Genomic DNA, 26,750 nt, shown 5'->3' with positions numbered 1-26,750 from the left:
CCAACAAGGCCACACCTCCTAATAGTGACACTTCCCATGGGCCAAGCATATTCAAACCACCACAGGGCTGGATCACTGAAACCAGAGTTATAGTTATGAGTCACCATGTGGGTGCTGGGAATCAAACCAGAGCGCTCTGCAGGAGCATTGAGACACCTCTCTAGTCCCTTTTCCTCAGTCATATTAGCAGCTGGATTTTTATCTTAAGTTAATTGGAAACGTCTGAGTCTATAGCTTTAAAACAAGTGACAAAGCAGCAGGTTTGTGCCCTCTCTGTTGAGCAGAGGTGTGGGGCGTGTGTGGGTGTTGAGCAGAGGCGTGGGGCGTGTGTGGGTGTTGAGCAGAGGTGTGGGGCGTGTATGAGTGTTGAGCAGAGGCGTAGGGTGTGTATAGGTGTTAGGGGTTCCCATTACCCTCAGAGTCTATGAAGGATCTGTGTTCCTGTTTCCACAGGCCCTGTGCAGAATCACACGGCAGTCTCCCACTGCCTTCCAGAATGTCATCGAGAAGGTGGGTCTCAATGCTGTCATCAGCTCCCTGGCCTCAGCCATCTGCAAAGTGCAGCAGTATATGCTGACCCTGTTCACAGCCATGCTGTCTTGTGGGATTCATCTCCAGCGGCTGATCCAAGAGAAGGTATGACTCCTCCCCCTACAGTGGTACATGCTCCATAGAATGTCATCTCTGCAGGCCCAAGGAGGCCTTTTGACCTTTGTCAGAATCCTGTATGTACCACAGAACATTTCCCGGAAGAAGCAAGAAGCGGCCTTTGGTGACGCGCACCAGCATGTGGCTTCTGCTGTCCTCGTGTAGTGAGGAGAAGCAGTATGGCCTGTGAGACTTTCTCCTGCTGATCTTCCTTCTGCTGCGTCTTTGTAGCTTGGCTGCTTCCCTCTGTGCTTTGTCTTCCTCAGAGGAGGGGCTCCCTTTCCCTGGTTCCTGTGACTCATGTCCATTCCTCCCCTGGCCTAAATCTGGTCTAACTCCTGTCACCTCTTGCATCTTCTTCCTTCGTCCCTCTGGGCTCTTGATGGCCTTTATCTGATTCCCGGTAGTTTCTGGTCTGCACGGTGGCTCTGACTGGGTCTCTGTGTCATCATTTCTCCGAGTGTTAATTCTTTCCCCCACTGAAGAATGTTCCTCCACCACCTCCGTGACTGAGGCCACAGTGGGAATGCCGCCCCTCAGGCCTCCTGCTCCCCTGCTGCTTCAATGCCCACATGTGAATGTTGCTTCTGCTGAGCAATTTGAACCTGATGGTTCAGAAGCCTAACACTATGTGATGCACCAACACTTAGAAAAAGACAGTGTTTGTACATAGTTTGTATATGACACAAACTGTTTAAGTGACATCTTAAGGGTCACAATAGTTTGATCAAAGTTAGATGTGTTTCCAGCTTTTCTGGTCTGCTGGGACTCTTCCAAGAGAACTCTCTGTGCAGCACTCTATGCACCTGCCATGGTAGCGAGGCACACTTTAAAATCAGAGCCTCCACTTCATTCGTCATCTGCTCTGCACTAACAATGGATCCAGGTGCTCTCACTGGGCACGCCCCCCGACCTGGGCAGCACCCCTGCTCTCAAATCAGAGTTCTGTAAAGCATGACCACAGGCTGCTCTGCTCCTTTCTTGACCTGTACAGACCAGGATCCTAGCCAGGGGGATGGCGCCACCCACAGTGGGCAGGTCCGGCCACCTCAGTGACCACAATCAGATGTACCACCAAACTACACCAACCCACCCCACCCCATGTTCCCAAAGGCCTGTCCCCCAGGCAATCCCAGACTTTCAAGGCAACAGTTAAAAAATAAATGAAAGTCTAAATGCCGAGCACAGCACTTTGTCTTCACTCCAGTGTGATGTTACTCAGATGGCTGTGGCTGCAAGCAAGGATTGTTCAGTAATCCGTGTGTCTATATTCACTATCAAGTTTTCCAAGCTATTAAATTCTACCATCATTGTACAGAAAAGTCACCCTTACGGTTATACAGCTTGGTTTTCTTGTGGGACCTTTTCCAGTGGGAGTGGGGCCATCTCTGACTCTTTTGCCTGCTGGTGGGACGTGGGATACTTTTCCTCCTACTGGGTTGGCTCATCTAGCCCTAATAAGAGTGGAGGTGCCTGGCCTTACTGCAACTTGCTTTGCTTGATATCCATGGAGGCCTGCCCTTTGCTGAAGGGAAGTGAGGAGAGGATCTGAGGGAGGAGGGAGGGAGGAGGGAGGGATTGGGACGAGAGGAAGAGAGGATGAACTGTGGTCAGGATGTAATATATGAGAGAAAAATAAATGTTAAAAAGAAAGAAAGAAAGAATGAATTAAAGAAAGACCAAAACCAGTCACCCTTAGGAAGCTTTACTCAGTGAGTTGTGGTAGAGAGGTGGAGAATTTTGACAGAATTCTTTTAAACTTTTGATATACTTTTATTTTTATATTATATTTTACAAAGTCATAAACATTAGATACTGTGGTTCTGTTTCTAGTTTCTTCCCTTGTTGTGTCCACCTGCAGCTGTACTCCATTGGGGAAGGATGGAGACAGGCCAGGTCCCACAGTCAGTGCCTTCCCTCAGTGTGTTTGCACTCAGATGAGTCCAGATTGGGTGGGTCAGCAGGATCCTGGTAGGGCAGTGAATGCAGGGAGGAGGAGTTCTCCTGGGGAGATTTCAGTGTGACAGCTGTCTTAGATGATAGTCAGCAGAACAGCTTGTGCTCTTCATTGCGTCGAAGGGCTATATAAACCTTGGAAAGTGGGAAGGGGTCTTCTTAGGGTGAAGTTTCATTGGCTGAGGTTTAAGGCTCTGCAGACACCTCATTTACATGGAGAGGTTCTGCAGACACCTCATTTGCATGCAGAGGTTTTTTGCAGACACCTCATTTGCATGCAGAGGTTCTGCAGACACCTCATTTGCATGGAGAGGCCTCCTAGAAAGGTGAACCTGTAGCTCAGAGAATTTCACCAAGGATAACATGACATTCCTCAGGGGGAGTGGGGGGGCCGGACTCCCCAGATCAGGTAGAGTAGAGGGAGCCCAGCTGGGAGAGGGAGTCCTCCATTTTGTACCTAGGTTGGGGAGCTCTCCAGACATATCATCTCCAGATAACAGAGGGATACTTGTTCACTTTTAATTTATATTGGTTCTTTCTCCCACCTAAGTGTGCACCAGGCCCAACTCTGCTTGGCTTGTGAGATCAGATGAGTTAAAAGTGCTGTGGCTAAGGCAGGACTGGCCCTTTCTTTTCTTTAAATGTTATTACTGAGTGTATGTGATTGTGTGAGCACACGTGCCATGGCTTCGTGTAGCTGATCCTCACCTTCATGCAGGTTCTGGTGACTGAACTGCAGGTCTTAAGTTCCCTGGCAAATGCTTTACCAACAGAACCATCCCCTCTCATCATGCAGAAATGCATCCTGAGTGCCCAGCTTGGGGCTGAAGTGCATCCTGAGTGCACAGCTCTGGCAGAAGTGCATCCTGAGTGCACAGCTCAGGGCTGAAATGCATCCTGAGTATATAGTTGAGGAGGGGGCGTGTCACAATCGCCCTCAATGGTGCTGACTCACAACCAAGGTGCTTTAATCTTGAAAATTGTAACTCAACATGCAGACAACATCTTGAGTGGTGTGTCATAAGGCTTGATGATAGTTAAATTTCCTACTTTTGTAGGCTGTCACCACACTGGCATGAGGAAGGAGGGATTGTCTCCCTACTGCTGGTTTGGGCAGGTGTCCAGGTTCCTTGTTGAGTTCTTTGATACTGAAGTTGAAGGACGAGTGAGCCCCCATGGCACTGTTCATAGGGGGTTCTGACTGTTCTACCTTGCGTTCCATGATGGGCACCTGAATTGCAGGTGGGCAGCTGGGCCCTGGACACTTTAAACACTGTTGCTGGTGTCTGGGAATAGTACTTTCATCACTGATGGAAGGGGATGAAGATGTGGACTTCCTGCTCTGCCTCTTCTGGTGACAAGTACAGGGAAAGGGGGGAAGGTTACTACTGCTGCATGTGAGCAAACTGCAGACCCCCATAGGTATTCTCTGACAGCAAGGCTGGGAAGGGGGATCCACCTGGGGAAGGGGACCTGCTGGAGAAGAGTTTCTGGTTTTGCAGAGTTGTGATGGAAGCTCCAGCTTTCCATGAGTCTTTATTGATACTGCTCTGTCAGGGGATGGTGTTGGGGTGCCATGTCATGGTCAGATGAAGTCTAGGACCTCACAGCCCCTTTGCAAATGGGGCCAGGGATGTGTTTTTCATGGTGTTTAGCTGAAACAGAGTAGTCTTTATTTAGTAGTTTTCTGTGTGGCTGACTTAACTTTGTTCCTGTGGCTTTGCATAGACATGCTTGATTATTTTCTTGTGTATGTGTGCATGTGTTGTATGCACATGTGTGTTTGGTGTGCTTACTTGTGCATGTACAGGTGAGGATATTTTGTAGCAATTTCCTGGTATTTTAATCTTTCATCCTGGAGATAGGCTGGTTCTGACTCAGAAGCTAACAACTTACAAGTCTCAGGAAGTCCCTGAAATAGACTAGACTTACAAGGTTCCTCTCTTCCCAAGGTTATATAAGTAGTAAGGATAGTTGAGGAGAGGTGACCCTCCAGCCTGTTGAGTTGCAAAAATAACTACTTTTTTTAAGCCCACACTCAGTCTGGGTGGGTGTTTTGGTGATACTTTGAGTTTGGTCCTGTGAGTAATTCTTCACTCATGCTTTTGTACATCACTGTAATAAGCCCATTGCTTCCCCAAGTGTGGCTTTGACAGAGTCATATCTTTGGTCTGTCCTCACTGCCCTATTTGAGATGAGCAGATGTTTGTTTCCATCTCCCCAGGAAAAGGCAGGAAGGCCTCTACTGCTTTATACCTTAGTAATTTTTTGAGAGAGTCTCTTACTGAACATAGTGTTTGCCGTTTTGGTTTGGTCACCTGACTGGTCAGCATGTTCCCAGAGTCCTCCTGTCTCTGTCTCCCTGCCTAGCACTGGGGTTACAGGTGCACTCCAGGCCTGGCTTTGGCCTGTGTGCTGGGGACCCAGTGCTTGCTCCAGTGCTTAACCCAGAGCTGTCTCTCTGGCTCCTTAGTATTTTCTTGTGATAAACTTTTGAGTAAAATTGCCAGGTGCCTCTTAGTTTTAAAAGGCCCTTTCCTGAGTAGTTTACCTTTGATAGTGTGGTTTAGCGGTTGGAAGCAGCTGCCCTGCTGCTGAAAGGCCCAATGCTCTGTGCGGAGAAAGTGCTGCACCTCAGAGCTGCCCTGAGTTTGTGGTCAAAGCCCCTTTCTTCCCTTCAGTCTGTTTTTCTATCTTCCAGATCTTAGCCCAGACACACAGGTCCCATGGTGAATTCCTCTTTTCTTCTCTTTGCATACTCTCACCTCTGGAACTTCAGTGAGCCATGGGAGTTAGTTTCACACTTGTTGACAGTTGTGGCTCTGACTGGAATCTTTGCTCTGGACTCACATAGGTTGCAAACTCCACTTTGACATGAGCACACAGGCAGATGGTGGCTGATCTTGGAACTTAGACCCTCTAAGCACCAGAGGAGACAGGTCCAGAAGTCTGTACAGCTCAGTAGATAGAATCCAGCATCCAGCTTCAGAGAGCTGTGGCGTGTTCCGCAGTTGTCACAGAGACACACCCTGACTGCAGAAACAAAACCATGCTCTAAAAAGACTCCCTGGGCACTAGCTGTGATGAGGAACTGAAAACCAGCACTGAGAGTTAGCCAGAGTGATGGAGGCTTGGGGGCTGTGTGTCTAATGAAAAGCTTCAAATGTGAACTTTGCAGAATTACTGAAGCCTCTCTGTACCTGTCACCAGTGGTTGCACACACACAGCTAATTTCATTTGGCTCAAGTACGTCAAGGACACTCAGGTTATCAGTTAGTTACTTCCTGTTTCACTACGTCACAAAGCCAGCAGCGCAAGGCTTTTTACCATGTGTTTGTGTAGTGCGTGCCTGTACTTACATCTAATAGGAGACTGCATGTGGAGGCCATGATACGACTTGCCGGAGCCCAGTCTCTACTTCTCCCATGTGGTTCCTGGGGATTGAACTCAAATCATTAGGGTTGGCTGCAGGTGCCATTGCTATCTTGCCGGCCCTTCCTGTTCTTGATTTCCTGTCCGGTTCACAGTTTCCTCATTGTCTTGTCCATGGCTTTGGTAGATTATTTGACCCAGGATCTAACTACACCTTCTACCTCAGGTTGAAGATCTGTTCACCTGCTCAGCACTGGTGTCCCTCTGCATCCTTTTCCAGCTTCAAAATGGATTTTTGAGCAGAGAATTCAGAGTTCTTTGGACTTTTCCCCCCCGCTGGATTTGGCTGATACAGCATCTTTTAACAGATGTGTGTTTCTTGGAATGTGTGCTTACAGGTTTACTAGATCCCAGTTTGGTGGCTTGGGGGAGGGTAAAGTCCACCAGGGAATGGCTTCCTCCCAGGAGAATGGACAATGTGCATCCCTCACTTGCCTCCCCTCTGATGTGCGGAGCTCTGGTGGGCACGCAGAGCATCCAGTTTTACTGAGGCCCCAGCAGCTTTGGGTGGGGTTTGCCTATGCTGGGCTCTACTGGCATCAGAATCTTGTCATTTATCTTTATTGCTCGGGATCCCTCTGTTGGGAAGACGTCTAGGAGCGATCTGCGCATTTTACCAGAGAAAAGGCAGGGCAAATGCTTTGTACGTTTGTTTACTGGTCTGCAGAATAATGAGTTGGCTGCTTAGCAGTCTCCAAAGACCGTCTCTTTGAGTATTCTTACGTGCGCACTTTCTGATTTGGCGCTGTGAGTCAGCACAGCCCAGAACAGCTTCTTTTCCAAAGGCTTCGAGTCGCCTCCTGGGCCTCTCCGTCTTGACTCTTGTGGTCTTTGCATCTTGCTGTGTGATATGACAGTGGTTTCCGGCTTGGATGTCTTGTCTCTGGCTGTCTCTCTAAGGAGTCTGGCAGGGGCTCTCCTTGGGCTCTGGTTGCTTATCATCTCCAGTCTTTTTGATTGACAGAGCCAGCGAACATCTATTTAAGAATATGTCACCTGCTTGTGGTGGCATTTATAGTTTTACCTTAGTTGGCTTTTTCTTTTTTCTTTTTTTTTAAGCTGGAAATCTTGGTTCCTAATGTGATAGAATTTTGCTGTTTTATAGTGTTTGGTCAGGACAGTAACACTAATGTTATGATTTCAAGTACAATTGTTATTTTTTTGCTAGTGTTTTTGTGCTTTGGATATGTAGGCGTTTGCAGGCAGTTTAATCCCTGCGCTTTCTTCTCTTATGCTGTACTCTCCGACACTGCCAATTCCATACGCACTTAGGTATGTATGTACTTGATTTTTTTTTAGATTTTGAAGTATATTAGTTCAGTGTAGTTCAATTTGAATTTTTCAGTATCCCAGGCTGGTCTTAAACTCCCTGTGTATCTCAGAAAGGCCTTGAACTTATGACTCTCCTGCCCCCTCCAGCTGGGACTGCAGCTGTGTACAATCCTGTCAGCTTTATTTGGTGCTGGGGATAGGACCCAGGCTTTGTGTATGCTGGGTAAGCACTCGAACACTGAGTTACAGTTCTACCCCTTATTTATCTTATAATTATTTAGAATATTAGTTTGTCATCTGGGAAAATGGCTCAGTGGGTAAATGCACTTGCTATATAAGTGTGAGGGCCTGGGTCTCCGTCCCCAGCACCCACATAAAAAGCCGGGTGTGACTCCCCATTGCCGTGAGGCCCTTGGTGGCAGTCAGATTCACTGGCTTCAGGTTCATGTGACAGACATTGTCTCAAAGGCAGAGATAAAGCAGGACACCTGAAGGCTTCCTCTGGCCTCCATGTGTGCATGTAAGTATGTGCACCTTCTCTCTCTCTCTTCCCCCATCCCCAACTTGATTGATGGGTAAGTTAAAGAAAAGAATGACCTGGAACCTGTGGGACAGGATAGCTCAGTGGTTAGACACTTGTTGCCAAACTCATGACCTAACCTGAGAGTGATCTCTAGATACACAGAGGAATGAGGGAACCAGCTCGCAAACATTTTTCTCACACACACACTCACACACACATCCTCTCTCTCTCTCTCTCTCTCTCTCTCTCTCTCTCTCTCTCTCTCTTTCTCATATACACACACGCACATGCACACACACACACACACATACACACACACCCCACACCCCACACCACACCACACTGTTTTTTTTTTTTTTTCTGTCAACTTGATACAAATGTAGACATATCTGAGAAAAGGAACTCTTAACTGAGAAAATGTCTCCATCAGATTGGCCTGTGGGCTAGTCTGTGTTGTGTTTTCTTGGTCGATGATGCCTGTGACAGGGCCCCACTCACTAGGGGGCAGGGCTACCCTGGGCAGATGGTCCTCAGAGCTATAAGCAGCAGACTGAGTGAGCCATGGTGAGCAAGCCAGCAAGCAGTGCGTCTCCATCGCCTCTGGTTCCATTCCGGCCTCCAGCTCCCTGCTTCGAGCTCCTGCCCTGACTCCCTTCATGGTGGTCTGTAAGATAAAATCAGCCCTCTCCTCCCTGTGTTGCCTTAGGTGGTGTTTATTACAGCTACAGAAACCCTAACTAAGACACTCGTTTCCTCCTCAATCACAAAGCTTCCTTATGGAAAACATGCTTTAACTTGCTAAGATATCTGCAAATGTGTCTGCCTGTCTGCCTGTCTGTCTGCTTGTCCTCTGTATATCTATATAACTTCTATTTTTTCTCTCTCTGCCTCTGACTCTACTTCTCTCCCTGCCATCTACATCAGGGTGAGGAGGATGTTTACGTTACTCTCCTCACTTTCAACTGGGATCAATTCAAGCACCAAGTCTTAGGGAACCAAGTAGAACCAAGTTGCCCCACTTAGGGAAAATGGCCCCTGATTGGTCAGTCAAACTGGGCTGGAAGAATAGTAATCATTGTGGGAAGACACAACTTTGTACAGTGTGGAGCCTTGCTCCTCGAATCTCTCCATAACTGTGTGGCATCTATGCCTTGGGCACCCAGTGGCCTGACACCCCCTTCCCACAGGACTCTGTAGTGAGAATCAGCTAATGCTGACTTTCCACAAGCCCTGGATCCTTATTTGCCTGGTAGAAAAGGCCACCTGGCTGACCTGACTGGTAGAAAAGGCCACCAGGCTGGCATTTAGGTCCAGTGTTTAGTTGACACTAAAACTGGTAGGGGCTGTGATGTTCTCTCCTCCTGAGGTAAGAGGTGGCACAGGACATCTTAAAGGTGCCATTTGTATGGTTCTTGGTGGGTTAAGGGTGAGGACGAGTCTCTTCAAAAATCTGCCTTTACTAAAAGTTTGCTAAGTTTATGAACAGTTTCGAGTTCTTATTAATCAAGTTTTGGAGCCATTTGTGATCTTTGTTTTTTATTTTATTTTATTTTACTTTATTTGTTATTGGTTTTTTGAGACATTTTTCTATGTAGCCCTGCCTGTACTGGAACTTGCTTTGCAGACTAGGCTGTCCTGGAATTCACAGAGATCCACCTGCCTCTGCTTCCTAAGTGCTGGGATTAAAGGCTTGTGGCACCACACTGGCCAATTTTTGTTTTTTAAAAATGGATTTGAAGATGGAAATTTGCTATTGTTCCATTTCATCTTAAAGTTTATCTGAAATCCTATCTGAAATAGATTTTAGGAACCCAGCCCCTCTTCGAAAATAGTGTGGATTCTTACCGTAACTGACTTTGAATCTGCATGCATGTTTGTGGGACCCTGTGACAGGCTAGTGACAGGCAGACTGACCAGCAGTGACAGGCAGTGTGGTCTAGCCCCTTGGGGAACCCAGGGGGAGCCAATGGGAGAGCCTACAGTGAGGCAGCTTCCTTATGCCAGGTGTATTCCTTCCCTTTAACGATTTATCTATCTGATGTGCATGAGCATTGTGTGCGCATGTATGTCTGTGACCATGTATGTATCTGATGGACAGAGGCCAAAGGCACCTGGAAAGGTTTTCAGTCTCTTAATCACTGAGCCACCTTGGCAGCCCCCAAAGTGTTTTTCTTGCAATGACACTAGAGGTACTGGTTTAGAAGTTGCTAATGAAGGATTTATGAAGTGGAAACGATCTCCAAGTGCTAATCAGATGACGAGTTTGCATCTTGCCATCATGTTCAGTCTGCATTAACCAGCGTGTGTCCTCTCCAAGAATGCCTCGGTAGAGCTTCCTTAAGGCATGATGTGAGGTCAGTTTGTGTTCTTGCTCCTATCAGCAGGAAGCAAGAGTGCAATGCCATCACGATCACCTGAGTGCCCTTGCTGATCTCAAGAATATTACCACACCAGGGAATGTGGTCAGGCTGTCCTCATTGGCTGCCGGCTTGAAGGAGGAAGCATCCTCATTGGCTGCCGGCTGTGACACTAGGTGGAAGCATCCTCATTGGCTGCCGGCTGTGACGCTAGGTGGAAGTATCCTCATTGGCTGCCGGCTGTGACGCTAGGTGGAAGTATCCTCATAGTTGGCTGTGTGCTGGATGGAAGCATCCTCATTGGCTGTTGGCTGTGGGTGGAAGCATCCTTATTGGCTGTCGACTGTGATGCTGGGTGGGAGTAGGCCGGACTGGCCGGCTAGTGAGTCTTAGGCTTTCACCAGTGTCTGCTATCTCCTGTAAACCCTTCCCTTCTGCCTGCCCTGATGTCTGTCATGAACAAGATCTGTGACTTGGAAGCGGGTGTTTGCTTTGGTTCTGTGTTATCTATCAGATTTCCCACTTTACATCTGATTGCTCTGATTGTATTTGTGATGCTGTTACCACTGCAAGGATGTGCATGTGGGATTCATTTGTTTTTCAATCTGAGGATAAATTCCTTCAGATTAGCAGCTGTGTTGGAAGAAACCTGCAGGATTTTGAGACGCAGTCATTTCCTGTCAGCTGTAGGCAGGGCTGAGCCCTTGCCTGCTGTCAGCTATACTGAAGGTGGATACAAGTGCAGGGACACCTTCATCTTTGCTGGTCCACTTTTCAGAAAGTGGATTAGTATTTTCCCTGACTCTATATTTTGACCATTAGTGATGACAACTTGAGTGTCATAGCTTCAGCTGCATCATGACACAGGAAATCGAGACCTCTGGAAAGAGGGAACTCAACTGAAGAATTTCCACCATCAGATTGGCCTGTAGACATGTCAGTAGGGAGTTTCTTGATTAATGATTGATATGTGAGGACCTAGCCCACTGTGGGCAGTGCCATTCCCTAGTCAGGTGGGCCTGGGCTGTACAGGAAAAGTAGCTGATCTTGAGGTAGAGAGCCAGCCAGTAAACAGTGTTCTCTCAAGTCTCTACTTCAGTTCCTGCCTCCAGGTTCCATGCTTGAGTTTCTGGTCTAGCTTCCCTCAGTAATGGACTGTGAACTGTAGCTCTCCAAGTTGCTTTTGATCACAGTGTTTATCATCACAGCAGAAAGCAAATCAGGACTATTGAATGCTGTGCTTTTTGGGATGTCTGAAGTCATGCAGTCCTGACAGGATTCTGTAGAGGAGCCTAAGGGGCTCCACTGTTCCGAGGGCCCAGTGTTATAGGTCTTGTTTTTTTATGGATAGGATATTTCTATGTCAGGAAAATTCACCTTTACCCATATAAAGGGTACGGTGGGTGGAATATTTTCATTTCCAAGAATTGAGCATCTTCTTTATACTTACACTTTCTCTCTTAATAGATTACTGATGAGTGTTTCCTCATTCTGAGATTCAAATCAGCCCCTTCCTCCCCTCCCCCACCTAGGCTTCCTTTTGTGTTTATTTCTCCAAGGTTTAATTCTCCTGGTGTGCCAGTCCTGGCTCTCCCACTGCTCACTGTAGTTTCCTCTGTTAAATCCCTTGGTCCCAAGTGTCATCCATGTGTGTCAGCTATTTTCTCAGGCTTTTCTTTCTCCATGAAGAGACCTGTCCTGGAGTCTGACAAGTCACAGTGTGGACAGGTGGCCGTCAGCCGGTCACAGCCAGCTCCTTGCAGTCACACAGGGGATTCCTTCACCCATTCTGGGTTCAGGGTTCTTTTCTTGCCTTATTTCTATGTGGTGACTAAGTGGGTACAGAGAAGAAGAGCAGGCGCTGACAGGACGGCTCAGCAGCGGAGAGCACTTGCTGATAAGAATTAGGACCTGAGCTTGATCCCTGGACCACATGGGAGAAGAAGAAGGTTGTCGTGTGTGTGCGTGTGTGTGTGTGTGTGCGTGTGTGTGTCTCTGTGTGTCTGTGTGTATGTTTCTCTGTGTGTGCATGTGTATGTGTGTGTGTTTGTGTGTCTGCGTGTGCGCATGTGTGTGTATGTGTGTGTGTGTCTGTCTATGTGTGCATGTGTATGTGCATGCATCTGTGTGTGTGTGCGTGTGTGTGTGCGCGTGTGTGTGTCTCTGTGGGTGTGTCTGTGTGTGTGTGTGTAAACATCGTGACAGGATGAAGAGCTGAGGGACACAGCTCCAGCACCCGGGTGGCAGTGGCTGTAGGGATGTTAGTGGTGGGCACCCACATATCCACTGTTGGCTGTAGCTTACACAGCAGGTGTTTAGAAACTGGAGGGAAGCAGAATGTACATGAACTCAGGATGTGTCTTACTTAGGGTTTTAGGGTTGCTGTGAAGAGACACCATGATCAAGGCAACTCTTATAAAGGACAACATTTAGTTGGGGCTGGCTTGCAGGTTATCATCGCGGTGGGAAGCATGGCAGTGTGCAGGCAGACAGTGCTGGAGGAGCCAAGAGTTCTGAATCTTGATCCAAAGGCAGCCGCAAGGAGACTGTCTTCCATAGGCAGCGAGGAGGAGGCTCTCTTCTGCACTGAGCAGAGCTTGAGCATAGAGACCTCAAAGCCCACCCCTACACTATGACACACTTCCTCCAAGAAGGCCACACATCCTAATACTCCCACTTCCCAGGGATCAAGCATACTCAAACCACCACAGGAGGGAGTCAGAGCCTGCGTGAGTTCAGGAGGGACACAGGAAGTGCAGTTGGACATGGGGACGGGGGAAGAGTCAGGAAGAAGAGAGTGAGGTTGGCTATTACTGTGATGATCGTGAGGGTAGAGTGTGCCCTTGGTGTAGAAGGCTGTGTGTGTCCCGCACCTGTTCTAGTGGAGGCCACCATTCAGTAGTTTCTACGTGTCTGTCCTTAACCGTGCTGCAGTTTCTGACCAGTTTAAAATGTTAGCCTCTTTCATCCCAGTTACGTGACTGAATGTCCCTAAAAATAAACCAGGGACTTTAAAAGGAGAAACAGGCATGGGTTCTGTATCCACTGCAGACTGAGTCCAGCTCTGTGCTCAGCCCAGTGATGTTCCCTGTGGAAAAGATCCCCGTGCCATGCAGCTGTCGTTCCAGCCCAGAGCTGGTGGGAACTTGAGTGTTTGGAGTGTGTGTAAGTGTGTATGAGTGTGTGTGTGTGTGTGTGTGTGTGTGTGTGTTTAATTTTAATTTTTAAATGCCTTTTTAAAAAAGATTTATTTATTATATATGAGTACACTGTAGTTACCTTCAGACACACCAGAAGAGGGCATCAGATCTAACTATAGATGGTCGTAAGCCACTATGTGGTTGCTGGGATTTGAACTTGGGACTTCTGGAAGAATAGTCAGTGCTCTTAACCACAGAGCCATCTTTCCAGCCCCTCAATGCCTTTTTTTTTTTTTTTTCAGAGCTGAGGACCGAACCCAGGGCCTTGTGCTTGCTAGGCAAGCACTCTACCACTGAGCTAAATCCCCAACCCTCAATGCCTATTTTTAATGATGGTTCTTAAGTGCTTTAACCTCCCTTGTAGCCCACCACCCACAAGAGGTAGTGGAAAAGAAAGGATATAGGGGAAGTGGACCTGTTTAGAAAGGCTCTTTGGAGTAACTCCCATCCGTGTTGTCTGGAAATCAGCAGTTCAGTTCACAGGTCAGCAGCAGCAGCTCGATCCACTCACAAACACTTCATGGATACACCAGCAATCGGTTTGGTAGAGTTGGGAGAGCAAACAGGAATCAGTAGCGGTGGCACTACTTGGCAGAGACAACCAGGCCTCAGCCTTGGCCCAGGTCAGTAGGAGGGACCAGGGACAATAGGAACACCAGGAAAAGTTCTTGGCTGTACCTCTCTCAGGGAAGCAAAGATCAGCAAAGATGTGAGACCCACAAGTTTGCACAGCTAGCTCTATAAGCAAGCCTAGCTCAGCCCCCATCACTGTCCGTTGAGTTTGATTTATACTTTCCAAACATCACATGTCCTCCATGTGTCTTGCCTCAGCTGACACCACTCTGCCAATCATCCCTAGTCTGAGGAATCGGCTAGAAACTGCAGCACACCACTGGAAGATTTTTGGCGCGTTTCTCTCAATGGAGTTCTGACAAATGCAGCTCAACTATGCAACGTAAAGCAGACCAGTACATGCATGTTGTTAGCGAAGAATCCTCCATCACATGTTCTTTCACATGCTTGCTTTAGCAGAACATCTTTCTCCTCTGTCTGCTTCAGTGAAACATTCCTTCATGAGTCTGCCTTAGTCTTTCACCTGTGTCCACTTCAGGAAAACACTCCTTCATGTGTTTGCCCCAGCAAAATACCGCCCAACTGACTATGCAAAGAACCCTTAAGTTTCTACTCTATGCGTGTGTGCGTGTGTGTGTGTGTGTGTGTGCGTGTGTGTGTGCCTTTCCTGTTTGCATGTGAACCTGCCCTGGTTTCATTCCATCTGATGAGTGTCACTGGCCGTTGGTCAGTGTTGTCAGGAGGATGGAGGGTTTTCATTCATGTCTGTCTTCCAGTGTGGCTTAGGTTCTGTTTATTAAGCTCTACAGACTTCTGTCAGTTCATGTAACTGTTGCTGTGCAGACATGTTTGCTCCTGCTGAGACTCAAACCTGCATCTTCCTCCTGCGTCTATCTGATCCATCTACTTCCTGCTATACTTCCTGTTACTACTTCCTGCCACACTTCCTGTCTGTAGTCGAGTATTTCCTGCTACATTTCCAGTTTATACTTGAGTACTTTTTATTTTTCAACTGGGCTGGATTTGAACTCAGCTCAGATTTTGAGCAAATCACTCACCATTTGAAAATTTATCTTTGGGAGCTTGAGAGATGGCTCAGCGGTCAAAAGCACTGACTGCTCTTCCATAGATCCTGAGTTCAATTCCCAGCAACCACATGGTGGCTCACAACCATCGCATCTGTAATGTGATCTGATGTCCTCTTCTAGTGTATGTCTGAAGACAGCTACAGTGTACTTATATACATTAAATAAATAATATTAAAAATATTTTAAAATTATCTTTAAAAAATTTAAATATGTTTTTAATTAAAATATCACTTTTTCCTCCCTTTCCTCCTCCTAGTCCCTCCCTCAACCCCTCTCATAGCCCTCCTAAAAGATACAGGTGTAGGAATTAAGGCCAACAATCAACAGCGTAAAAAACAAATGCTTTTGTCAACACACACTGGGTAATTTCAGGTTTAAGAGAGGACACAAGCGTAGCTGATGAGATTTTACCTCCTGGCCTGTGTGGTCACTGCAGGCTCTGCGTTGACTTTCCAACTTGTCTTCCACAGGACTTTGTCTCTACCGTCATCCGCTTACTTGACAGTCCGTCCACTCCCATCAGAGCCAAAGCCTTCCTGGTGCTGCTGTACGTCCTCATTCATAACCGGGACATGCTGCTACTCAGCTGCCAAGCCAGGTACGGTGCCTCCCAGAGGGCCCGTCAGGGCCGGTTTGATTGGTGGCTTGTATGTGTGATTGACTAATCGGCCTTTATCATCCCCTGTTGAAACCCTTCTTCAAGTTTGTCAAGAGTTTCATCTGTCTCCCCCGAGGACCCTGAGCACAGGCAGGCGAGGTGCCTGCCCAGGGTTGGATCCCTCTAAGGCTTTCAGGATGGTAGGCTTTGTTCCTTCTGAGGACCAGGGGTTGTGGTGTGGTAAAAATAAAAAATGGCGGAACCGGTTCCTGTGTGTACCCTGGCGGTGTCGCTCCCTTGCTAGTTCCGGCTCCAGGGGGCTATTGGAACTAGCGCTGCTAATTTACCTCAGGTTAGCGTCTCTCCCAGTGGCTCTCTGCCAGCCGCCAACTCTGTGGTCCCAGCTATCCAGTAGAGTCAGGGCTCTAGAAGTCCAGGAGGGGCTGAGCTATTGCAGCTCCCTACCATGGACTCTGCCACACTCCCAGCAACTGCCCCTGGTAGTTAAAGTATAAACTCTCATCCACCCAATAAAATCAAGACTCAACAAACTGTAACCCAACAATCAGATTTATATGTTAAATTCTCAATCCACAAAATCCACACAATAAACTCACAACCAATTGATAAGGATATAAACCACCCACCTAGATAAGATAAGTTTGCCTACAGAAATCCATTCCAGCTACCTTAGCAATTCAAGACCACCTGAATCTGGGTCATCCTTTCCGGTCTCCATCTTGATTCTTCCTCTCTTTTCTTTCTCTCTCCCTTTACAAAAGCTTTGTCCCCGCTTACTTTTTAACTGTCCAATCATGGCCTTGACCTTACTTGCCTGCCTTTACCTGCATAATGACATTGACCTACGGCTTTCAGGATTTCTTGGGTTTGCCTATAAGATTCTAGGGTGAGAAGCTGAAGGCCCAGTAGAGCAACCTTGGGAGGTACAGACAACAACAGTGTATGTGTGTGTGTGTGTGTGTGTGTGTGTGTGTGTGTGCATGCGCGCACTCGTTGGGACTGGGGGTGGGATTTCTAAAACAGTCTTAGGCTAAATGACTGTCACTTTAAGATTTTTGATTTTGTTGTTTTTAGAAAGGGATTGGTTTTATAGCCCAGGCTAGCCTGAACCTTGGTCCTCTTGCCTAGTGTTCCCAGGAGTTCTCTGTGTGAAACACCGCACCGGGCTTGCCCCCACCCATTCCTGTCACAGGAAGTGCTGTCATGGGCCCATGGAGTTCTCTTGGTGCTCAGCTCACTCTCACCAGCGTTTCTTCAACGCCTCAGCCCTGCTCCACTGAGGCCCAGAAGGTCCTGAAAGTCCAGTTTTCATTTCATCTGGAGCTCACTGTGTAGCCCAGGCTGGCCTTGAAGTCATGGTCCTCAGGCTTCAGCCTTCCCAAGAGGTGGGATTACAGACCTCCTGGAAAGTCCAAGGCCATGTTCAGTTAGGGCTCTGTGGTACACCAGAGTAGAAAAGGCACTGTGTAGCTGGGTAGCTTCTGAGCTATTCCCACTCAACAGCGCTGGCCTGGCTTCCTTCCCAGCCCCACTCTGGCCTCTTCTCCATTAATGTCCAGATGGATGATGGATGATGACTCTCTGGGTCCCGCCTGAGTCTGCCCCCCCCAACCTGGAAGCCCCGCCTTCTCCTCCCATGCCAGCTACAGGCTAGTCAGCTTTTTATTTAGCCGATCAGAAGGAGATGGAGACCGCAGCCAGATCTCTGGGTACAGAAGCCAGCATATGAAATATGAGCACAGGCACAGAAACATCCCCAACACTGCAGGGAGGAAGCAGCTGAGGCACTCCCCCGTGTACAAGGAAGACGCAGACTCCACACTGGAAAGGCAGGAATGGGGCCAGGTGCTGTGAGGGCAGAGCTGGGAAATGTCCCTGGAGATGGGGTTCCCAGCTGCTGAACTCTACAGAGAACATCTGGAGGCTCCTGGTCTCAAGAACTGAGGTGGACTGTTTCAGAGGAACAGCACCCACAGTTGATTTCTGGCTTCCATGGGCAAGGAAACATGCATAAGCACACAGGCAAACACACAGGCATCATACAGATGTGTGTGCACACACAAGGTAAAGACAGAGGTCACCTTTGCTGTGGGCAGGACCTCTTCCTGTTCCTGAAGCTCCTTCTACTGCCTGTGTTACCCGCAGTTGATGACTTTGCATCCCCGCCTCTTCTCTGGCCACTGCCGTCTGTCCTGGTCTCCCGTCTGTCTCAGTTGGCCAGCACTCCATCTTGCACAGTGTGTCCCATCTCTGCTGTTTAAAGATACTTTGTTTCCATTAGGATTCAGAAGTTTTATATACTCTTTGGGGGAGTATTTCAATTTTCAGCCATGACTTTTGTTCGTACTTTAGAGCCCCTTGGCCTCAACTTCCCTTTGCCTATTATAACCGAATCTCCTTCTGTTTCATCTAGTCTTTTGTTCCCTCTGGGCTTTAAGCTTTATAATTTCAAATGTCCTCTTCTCAAATCTCCTGCTGTAACTCGTCCTCTGCACTGTTAAGAATACCTAGTGAGGTTTTACATTTTTCATTTAAGACTTTAAATTCTTTCCTTGGATTTAAGAACATTTTCAGTGATTTTTAAAAATTTTATTTTTTCTTACATTTTTTGAGTGGTGGGGCCATGCACGCCCCTAACACACATGTCGGGGTCAGAGGACAATTTTTAGCAGCACATTCCCTCCTTCCACTTATGAGTCCTGACGATGGGACCCAGTCATCAAGTGTGGTAGTGGCTGCCTTTACTTGCTGGCCCCATCACAGAAGCATGCTTATGGTGTCTGCTGCTGGCCAACTCTTCCCAGCATGGGACTCACGCTGCTGTTTGCTCCCGTTCAGTCCAGCTTGGTGGTGCTGTGATCTTCCGGATCTTTGGCCTTTGATGATATTCTGGAGGTGTTGCTTCCCAGGAGGTTTTAGTCTTCCTTCACTCTGCATCAGGAGGTCCAGGGTGCAGGGGAGTGCTGCTGGCCACTGGACCTCTGGCATTTCCCTTGTGTGGGGACTGGGCCATTACCACTGGGAATGGTAAATAGCGCCCAGTCAGACACTGGATCTGCTGTGGCTGGGGGAACCTGAAGTGACCCAGCTTTGCTGTAGAAAATGGATGGTCAGCCTGTGACTCCTGGCTCCCTCCTGCCCTGGCGAACTGGGCCACGGTTGTCAGCTTCATCCTTGCAGAGGGAAGGGGCGCTGCCCACACTTCTCAGCTGGGGTCTAGAGTGGATTCTGCAGTGAAAGGCCAAGACCCATGGCCCACCAGAACTCCGGAGGAGGAAGGGGAGGTTGTGCGTGGCTTCCCTTTGATCTGTCAGACAGCTTTGTACGTGGGGCTCAGGAAGGCAGGCGTCCTGGGACTCATTGGGACTGTTCTGGAGGCTTTGGAAGCACTCGGGTGAGAGCCAGGGGCTGACACAGGAGACTCGGTTTATCCCTCCCACACTGTCCTCCTCAGGCACTCCGTAGGCAGCTCCCTCCTCAGCTTCACCCTTCACAGGTTAAGTAGGCTCATTGTAATTTTAAATTGATTTTACTGTTATGTCCAGTGGTAGAGAACTCAGGAGAGGGGGCTTCTCCATCTCAACAGAAGAGGGAATACAGTCCCCTGAGGATATACAGTCACCTGTGGAAATGAGTTGCTGTGGCCCTCAGGAGGAGCCGGGAACTGCCTGAAAGTAAACGCCATCTCTGTGGTTTTGGCACATTTATGTCTGGTATTCAGCCACTGTGAATGGTTGAGGTTCCACAGCCCAGGGCGTCCAGAGGGCATTCCTGCCAGCGAGTACTGATGGCACGGGATCCTGTGAGAGGTCATGTGATTGACCCTGGGGGTGTTTATAGATAAGGGGGGCAGGGAAGGTCTAGTTCTGTTCTGTATTCATTGTGAACATAATTTGGTACAGGAGGACTCCTCAGTGGTAGAACACATGTCTTTTCATGTTTCTGTGTAGCATCCATCAAAAATAGGAGTCAATGAAGGACGCCATATTAGTGTCAGAGGCCTGTGGGACAGAGTGGTTAGCGGTCCTGACTCAGTCTTTATACCAAGTGTGATGAGTTGAGTGTGGTGTGACCCAGTGGCTCTGGGGTCTGACACTCAGTCCCCAGGTATGCAGTTTGAAGGTTGTGACAGGCGGGGCCCACAAGGGTGGACTTGAAGTCCCATCTTTCCCTGGTTCTGGTCCAGCTTTTGTGTGCCTGTGATGGGAGAAATGAACCCTGCCGAGCCTTCTCTCCTGTGCAGACTCATCCTTCTCTCTGAAACCAGCGCTAGGACAGGAAGGAGCTGTGCTGTGTGTCTCACTCCTGTAACCAAAAACAAAGCAAACCAAACAAGAATCCAGAGGGGAGTGTTTGAGGGGACTCAGCAGGTAAAGCGGATGGCCACCAAGTCTGATGACCTGGGCCCACGCCGTCAGAGAATAGATTCCTGCAAGCTGTCCTCTGACCTCTACATGTGCTGTGGCATGTGTGTATCCAAGTGCCCCTCCCCAACAAACAGACGAAATAAATAAGTAAACGTTAGAAAAGACTAAAAGGATTGCAGGGTCTTCAAGGCAGTACAAATTGACTTTTCCCCCTAGACTTGGGAAGCTGGCCTGGTGATGTAAGTTGCTCTCAGAGCACAGAGGTCCTGCCTCCTTTTGCAGCCCAGGGTAAGTTGCTGTCTGCAGTAGATGCCAAGCTGAGCAGGAAGCTGCCCAACCCAGGCTGTTCAGCTGCCTGTCTATGCAGCAGTGCCCAGCCTGCCCTGCCTTGCCGTGCTGCCTGTCTATGCAGCAGTGCCCAGCTTTTCCTGGCCCTGCCACTCTGCCACAGCTGAGTCCTGAGCACATCAGCCTGTTGCCTGTCAGCCCCTGATGGACATCTCTGGCCCCAGCCTGTGATAACCTTTATGGTATTTTGTGGGTATTTTTCTACTTTCTGTCATCGCTGCTGTCCCTTGATGGTCTAAACTGCAGCACGTTTTGTGTGATGTCAGCTCTCCCATCCATCTGCCGTGAAGACTGGCTGTGGCACTGAGCCGTTCACATCTGACAGAAAGGACAGGACAGCCCCCAAATGTCCACCCATTTCTCCAAATGGCTCTGTGCTCGCACTGCATGTGAAGAATGGTGAAATGGGACCTTGAGCGTCTCTAGGGAGGACTGTTCCTCCAGAGGATGGATGGTTCTACAGGTCCACAGTGAGGTGTGCTGCGAGCCGGGTGTGAGAGTCCTGGGGGATGAGTGGGGATCAGGCTTCTCCCCACCACCCTGGCATCTCTGTTAATAAGGAAATCAGTGAAATAAAGGAAAAAAAAACTGCTTTGATCTTAAAAGGAAGATTTTCTTAAAGAAATATTTACTCTGGATAATTGGTTAACTGTGTGGGAAAATTTTATTTTCTCTGCTTATACAAACGTTAATTCCAGGTGGATTAAAGAATTATATACCCCAAAGAAACCAAAAACAGCTGGAAGGAAATATGTTTAAATCTGGGGGAGAAGAGAAAGCACAGAAGCAAATACTTAACTTGGTTCTATATAATCTGGAAACTTCTCTGTCCCTTAAAAGTCACAGGTAAAGCACCTGCTGCTCTTGCAGAGGACCGGGGTTCAGTTCCCAGCACCCACACTGTGGCTCACAACCATCTGTAACTCCAGCTCCCTCTTCAGGCCTCTATGAGTACTGCACACTGTGGTGCACAGATAAAGGCACAACACTTATATACAGGAATAAAATAAAATAGAAGTTATAGGTAAACCTTACATGCTCACAAAACTTATATAGTTTTTTTATTGTACATAATAATCTCTCTGCTTTAAAGAGATTTCTAATGACCGATAGATAGTCTGCATCATTAATAATTAAAGAAATGGCTGGAGAGATGGTGCAGTATGTACTGATTGCTATGCAAGTGTGGAGAACCGAGCTCAACCCCTGGAACCCTTGCAAATGTGGATGGAGAGAACGCCTTTCAAAGGTTGTCCTCACTTCCACGTGTGTGCTGTGACACATTCACCTACACACAATCATGCTAAAAATTAAAACAATAGTTAAAGATGACAGCAACTGATAAAACCGTCGCCGCCACCTTACATCTGAAATGGAGATGGAGGGAGGAGTATTTGTTGCCCTGCTGAGGCTACCTTTGCATGGGCAGTCTTGGATATGTCTTAGGAACTCGATGGGTATTTCCAGTGGCGGAACCTACACGGGTGTGTGCTTCTCCAGTGACCCTAAGTAGCTTACAGAGCAAACACCCCTGAAGCTCCCTCACTAACTCTCCTTTTGCTGAGCCTCTGTCCTTGCCTCTGTGCCCGTGTCATAGCCAGGCCTGTGTGGAAGCACAAAGGCAGTTAAAGCACTCTGGTAACGTTTGCAGAGTGTGCGTTTTCTCCACGTGGTTATGGAGAGCATCTTCTTCTGTTAGTGTCGCCATCCTGTGGAAACATTCTCATGAGATCTCTCTTTTTTTTCTAGAACCTTCCTTTTTTTTATTATATTAGTTACTTTTCTGTTGCTGTGATAAAACACCATGTGCAGAAACAGCACAGGACCTGGGACGAGGCTATGAACTCTCAAAGTTGCCCCCAGTGATGGACTTTCCTCTAGACAGACCTCATGTCTGAGGCATTCTATAATTTCCCTAAATGGTGCCACCCAGTGGTGACAAAGAATCCAAGTACTTGAGGCAATGGGTGACATTTCTCATTTAAATAAACCATTACATATGTATACACATGTGTGATGTGAGTGTATGAATACATATTTACATTTGAGCACATGTGCAGATGTGGGTGTACCTGCATGTGTACACATATATGTGTGTGAACAATGTATACGTGCATGCGTGCATGTCCAAGGCTGAGGTTGGGAATTATTTCAGTCTCTTGTCTACCTTCTTCTTTAAGCCAGATTGTCTCAATCAAAACCAGAACTCATCAAACAGGGCTAGTCTTTGTAGCTAGCTGGCTCTGGGGATCCCTTCTTGGCTTTCTGAGACTGGAATTACAGGCGGGTCACCACACCCACTTGGCCTCTCTTTGGGATGTGCATTCTGATCTTCTTGCTTCTACAGCAAGTGCTTTGCCCTCTGAGCTGTCTCCCCAGCTCTCTTTCCTGGAGCCTCTTCTCAATATCTCAAGCCCCAAGTGGGCTCTACCCATCCACTGAGCTCCCTTCCAGTGCTCCTTGGCAGCGCGCCCTGCGCTTTTAGCCATGCTTAGTGGGAAGGCAGGATGCAGCGAACTCCAGTTTGACGGTGTGCTCACTGGATGATGTTCCCCAACAGTCGCATTTGATTAGATCAGTAGAGTGATGTGTCTGCCCATACTCTGCCTTTCAGACAGGCTCTGTTTTCCTCTGCCAGTCAACTGCCGTAGTCTTTATTCAGGGTTAGGGTTGGCAGTGCATGGAGATCTGAACCTCCTCTACACACGGTGGATGTTCTGCACTTAGCCTGGATCATTCCTACCCCGTAAATGATGCACTACTGTGTGCCCAGTCTGCTAGAGGACAGCAGGCAACTTGGGCTGCAAAAGGCATCAGTCCCACCAACGGGAGCTTGGCTTTGCTCTAAAGGCCCGAGATTCATGCTGTGACTCACTGTGCTGCCTCGGTCCTGGGCCCCACTCACTGCAGGCTCTAAGTAACTGGTCATGCTCCAGTTAGCTGGTCAAGTCTCCAAGGAACATTCTAGGTTCCCACTTTCCCTTTCCTCTCAGAGTAGTTCTTACATTTCAGGTCAGTTAGTCAGCGTCTGGGTTTTGAGAGTTGCTAAGTATGTCTCCCAGTTACAGATTTAGGAAGTAAAGAACCAACCAGGGTAGGCCCATAGATATGCTGGGGTTGCTGGGATTTGAACTTGGGTCCAAAGTCCATTTATCATCTGGCCTCCAGAGCTGAGTCAAAGCTTCGACCAGAAATGAAGGTGGGTATTGGATTGGAAGAGGAGTTCACCTAGGATCCTGGCAGGGATGGAGGAGAGAGGAAACACATCCAGTAAGTAAGGGAAATTATTCCTGAATAGGGAGAAGCAAGGGCTACCACAGTGTAGACGGTGGACACGGTGGGCATGGAGGGAGCTGGAAGGAGCTGAGGGAAGCGCTGTGGCTTGTGTGGAGGTGATGTCATGCTGCAGCAGCACACTGCCTGTGAGGTTCGCAGGGGACCCAGGTGGCAGCAGTCAACTGCTGGTCACAGCCAAGGGGACAAGGAGAGGCTGGGAAGGAGGGTTAGATCAGCTCATGGTTGAGACTGTACTATCCACGATGGCAGGATGCTTAGCAGGAGTGTGGGCCTGGGCTGCCTCACATGTGCGCCACTCAGGAAGCAGAGAGCAGGGAAGGTCAGTGCACATCTGTGTGGTGCACATCTGCCGGTGCACATCTGCCGGTGCACATCTGCCGGTGCACATCTGTGTGGTGCACATCTGTGTGGTGCACATCTGCCGGTGCACATCTGCTGTGGTGTGGTGCACATCTGTGTGGTGCACATCTGTGTGGTGCACATCTGCTGGTGCACATCTGTGTGGTGCACATCTGCCGGTGCACATCTGTGTGGTGCACATCTGTGTGGTGCACATCTGGCTCCTCTTTTTCCTTTTCCTTCAGCTCAGAACCCCAGCCTGTGAGCCTTTGCTTCTCACATTCTGGGTAGATCCTCTTTGGTGACACCCTCACAAACACATTCAAAGGTATGTTTCCTAGGTGATTTTCTATCCCATCAAATGGACAATGAAGATTATCCTGGAGTGGGACTGTCTTGGACCAACCAACAATATAAATAATAACAGAGACTTTTTAATATTTTAAAGCTGCTGGGCTCTCCTGGCTGCTCTAATCTGACTGAGGAAGTTGGAGGGAAGAAGGGGTTTTTAATCTTTTGCAGTTTACTTTGGATTATTTCTGAGTGCTGATCTTTTAATCTGGTCTATACAGAATGCTAAGAAATAGAGTTTGTCGGATTGGGGTCTAAACTGTTTTGAATGCTGCATACAAAGGTCTCCCCATTTTCTTCTCCTTTTCCACAGTGGGTTCTTGAAGTGTGGGAGGCTCCCTTGTCAGTGACCTGCGAGAGCTTCCTGGTGCTGGTTGTTGGGCAGACTCTGGTAGGGCTTGCTGGGGTGGGCCACACTGGCCCTCCTTAGCTGTGTTCTCTCTCTCCTGCTGGGTTCTCCTCAGCAGACACACTGGCTGTTTTCTTACAGGCTCGCTCTGCAGTAGGGCTTCAAAATGTGAGTAGACTTCAACTTAAGGAAAAGATATTTTAGCCTTTGGCAAATAATTTTGATTTTAGAGAAAAGTTAAATCCTTGAAGACATATACTTTTGTATACACCATGGATTTGAGGGACATATTTTCCTTTCTTTTGCCCCTCTTGCCTGCTCTCTACAACTGGGTAGCTATTGATTTAGGGCAGTGGTTCTCAACCTTCCTAAATCTGTGACCCTTTAATACAGTTCCTCATGTATGGTGACCCCAACCATAAAATTATTCCTGATGCCACTTCCTAACTAATTTTGATAATGTCAAGAATATTAATGTAAATATCTGTGTTTTCTGATGGTCTCAGGTAGCCCCTGTGAAATGGTTGTTTGACCCCCAGAGGGGTTATGCAAGCAGATTGAGAACCACTGATTTAGATTTCCCAGGGCAGGGAGAAGGTCACTTTGGAGTTATCCCAGTCTTTGTCCGAGTGTCCCCACTACATTCTAGAGGCAAACGCCAAGGTTGTCTGGAGAAATCCAACTGCAGGCTGCACAGTGCTCCTCTCATAGAGGCTGGATCCTCAGGGATCAATGTAGAGCCAGAGGGATAGGAAATATGGAGAACCCAAGAAGGTTGGGGTAGCAGCCGTGGGGAAAGGTTGGCAAATTAAAACACTGGCCTTGCCTTATGCAAATGTCAGTGTAGGAAAGTAAACCTCTGTCCAAGTCACACTGCACGACCAGGTAGGTGTGTTTGCGTGTGCAGGTGAAGCAGAGAAGCATCCAGTAGGCAGCAAGACAGACTCCGACAACTGTGGGCTTAGGTCTCGCTCCTGCGACAGGACCCACAGGCTCCGATTGTGAAGGAAGAACTGACGTGTTGTTAACTTAACGTTAGGGACTTCTGTTAGAGCAAAGTTTAAAACAAATCCAAACCAAGCCACAGAGCAGTGGAAGGCAATCGTCACATGAATGACATGCTTGAGCAAGTAACCCAAACGACCAGAGAATTAGTGGGCAAAAGAAGCAAGACTTAACAGGCTCTTCGCACACGTGTCCCTTCACACACGTGTCCCTTCACACACGTGTCCCTTCACACACGTGTCCCTTCACACATGTGTGTTCTAGATGGTCAATCAACACACGAGAAGACGCTGAGTTTCATAAGTAGTCAGGACAGCACATAGCATGCCTCTCACACACATGTGTGCATGTATGCATGCATGGTGGATCTGTGTCCATAGTTTAATATTAACGGCCAACAGAAGAGCTGGTACCAACAGTTCTCCTCTGATCCTGGGAGGATGAGAGCCCTTTGTGTGCAAATGTCGGCCACCATCTGTCACTTAGAAGATGTGTCTTTCCATTGACCAAAGGCTAATGAAATTGGGGTTCTGTTTGTAACATGGGGAGAGACTTAACACAGCCTTCTTTTCTTCTGCACTGCTAAAGTGAGGTTGACTGCATGGCTGGTCAGCACCTCTGGGACTCTGTCTCTGCAAACACTTGACTCGGTGCTGCTTTAGGACGGACTCTGTGTCTGTCTCATCAGGAGCATTAATCTTTGCCCTGTGCTCTTTGCAGGCTGGTGATGTACATTGAGAGAGACAGCAGAAAGACCTCCCCAGGCAAGGAGCTGCAGAGCAGAAACGAATACCTGGCCAGGTGCCTGGATCTCCTCATCCAGCACATGGTGCAGGAGTCACCACGGATCCTCGGTAAGTGGCAGCCATTTACCCTTCTCAGGGCCCAGAGCTGCTCGCTTGTCTGTGGGCAGCTTCTGCGTCGCCTCTTGTTCACTCTTGTTTCCCTGTTCTATTTTAAAAATTAATTATTAGGAATTTTACGTGTGTTTTGAATATGGTTGTTCTCCCAGACTCCTCCCCTTCC

General features: G+C 48.1%; 1 protein-coding gene across 1 annotated transcript in view; it reads left to right on the top strand.

Moving 5' to 3' along the window:
- Ulk4 (unc-51 like kinase 4) overlaps nt 1-26,750 on the top strand; it is a 287,817-nt gene that overhangs the window by 61,034 nt on the left and 200,033 nt on the right. The window contains exons 21-23 of the mRNA XM_032911193.1: nt 454-636; nt 15,520-15,647; nt 26,445-26,578. Coding sequence (XP_032767084.1) covers nt 454-636; nt 15,520-15,647; nt 26,445-26,578 — 445 coding nt within the window. The remainder of the gene's footprint in view (nt 1-453; nt 637-15,519; nt 15,648-26,444; nt 26,579-26,750) is intronic.

Source organism: Rattus rattus, chromosome 8 (genome assembly GCF_011064425.1).
Source record: "Rattus rattus isolate New Zealand chromosome 8, Rrattus_CSIRO_v1, whole genome shotgun sequence".
NCBI lineage: Eukaryota > Metazoa > Chordata > Mammalia > Rodentia > Muridae > Rattus > Rattus rattus.
This window is presented reverse-complemented; position numbering and strand designations above follow the sequence as displayed.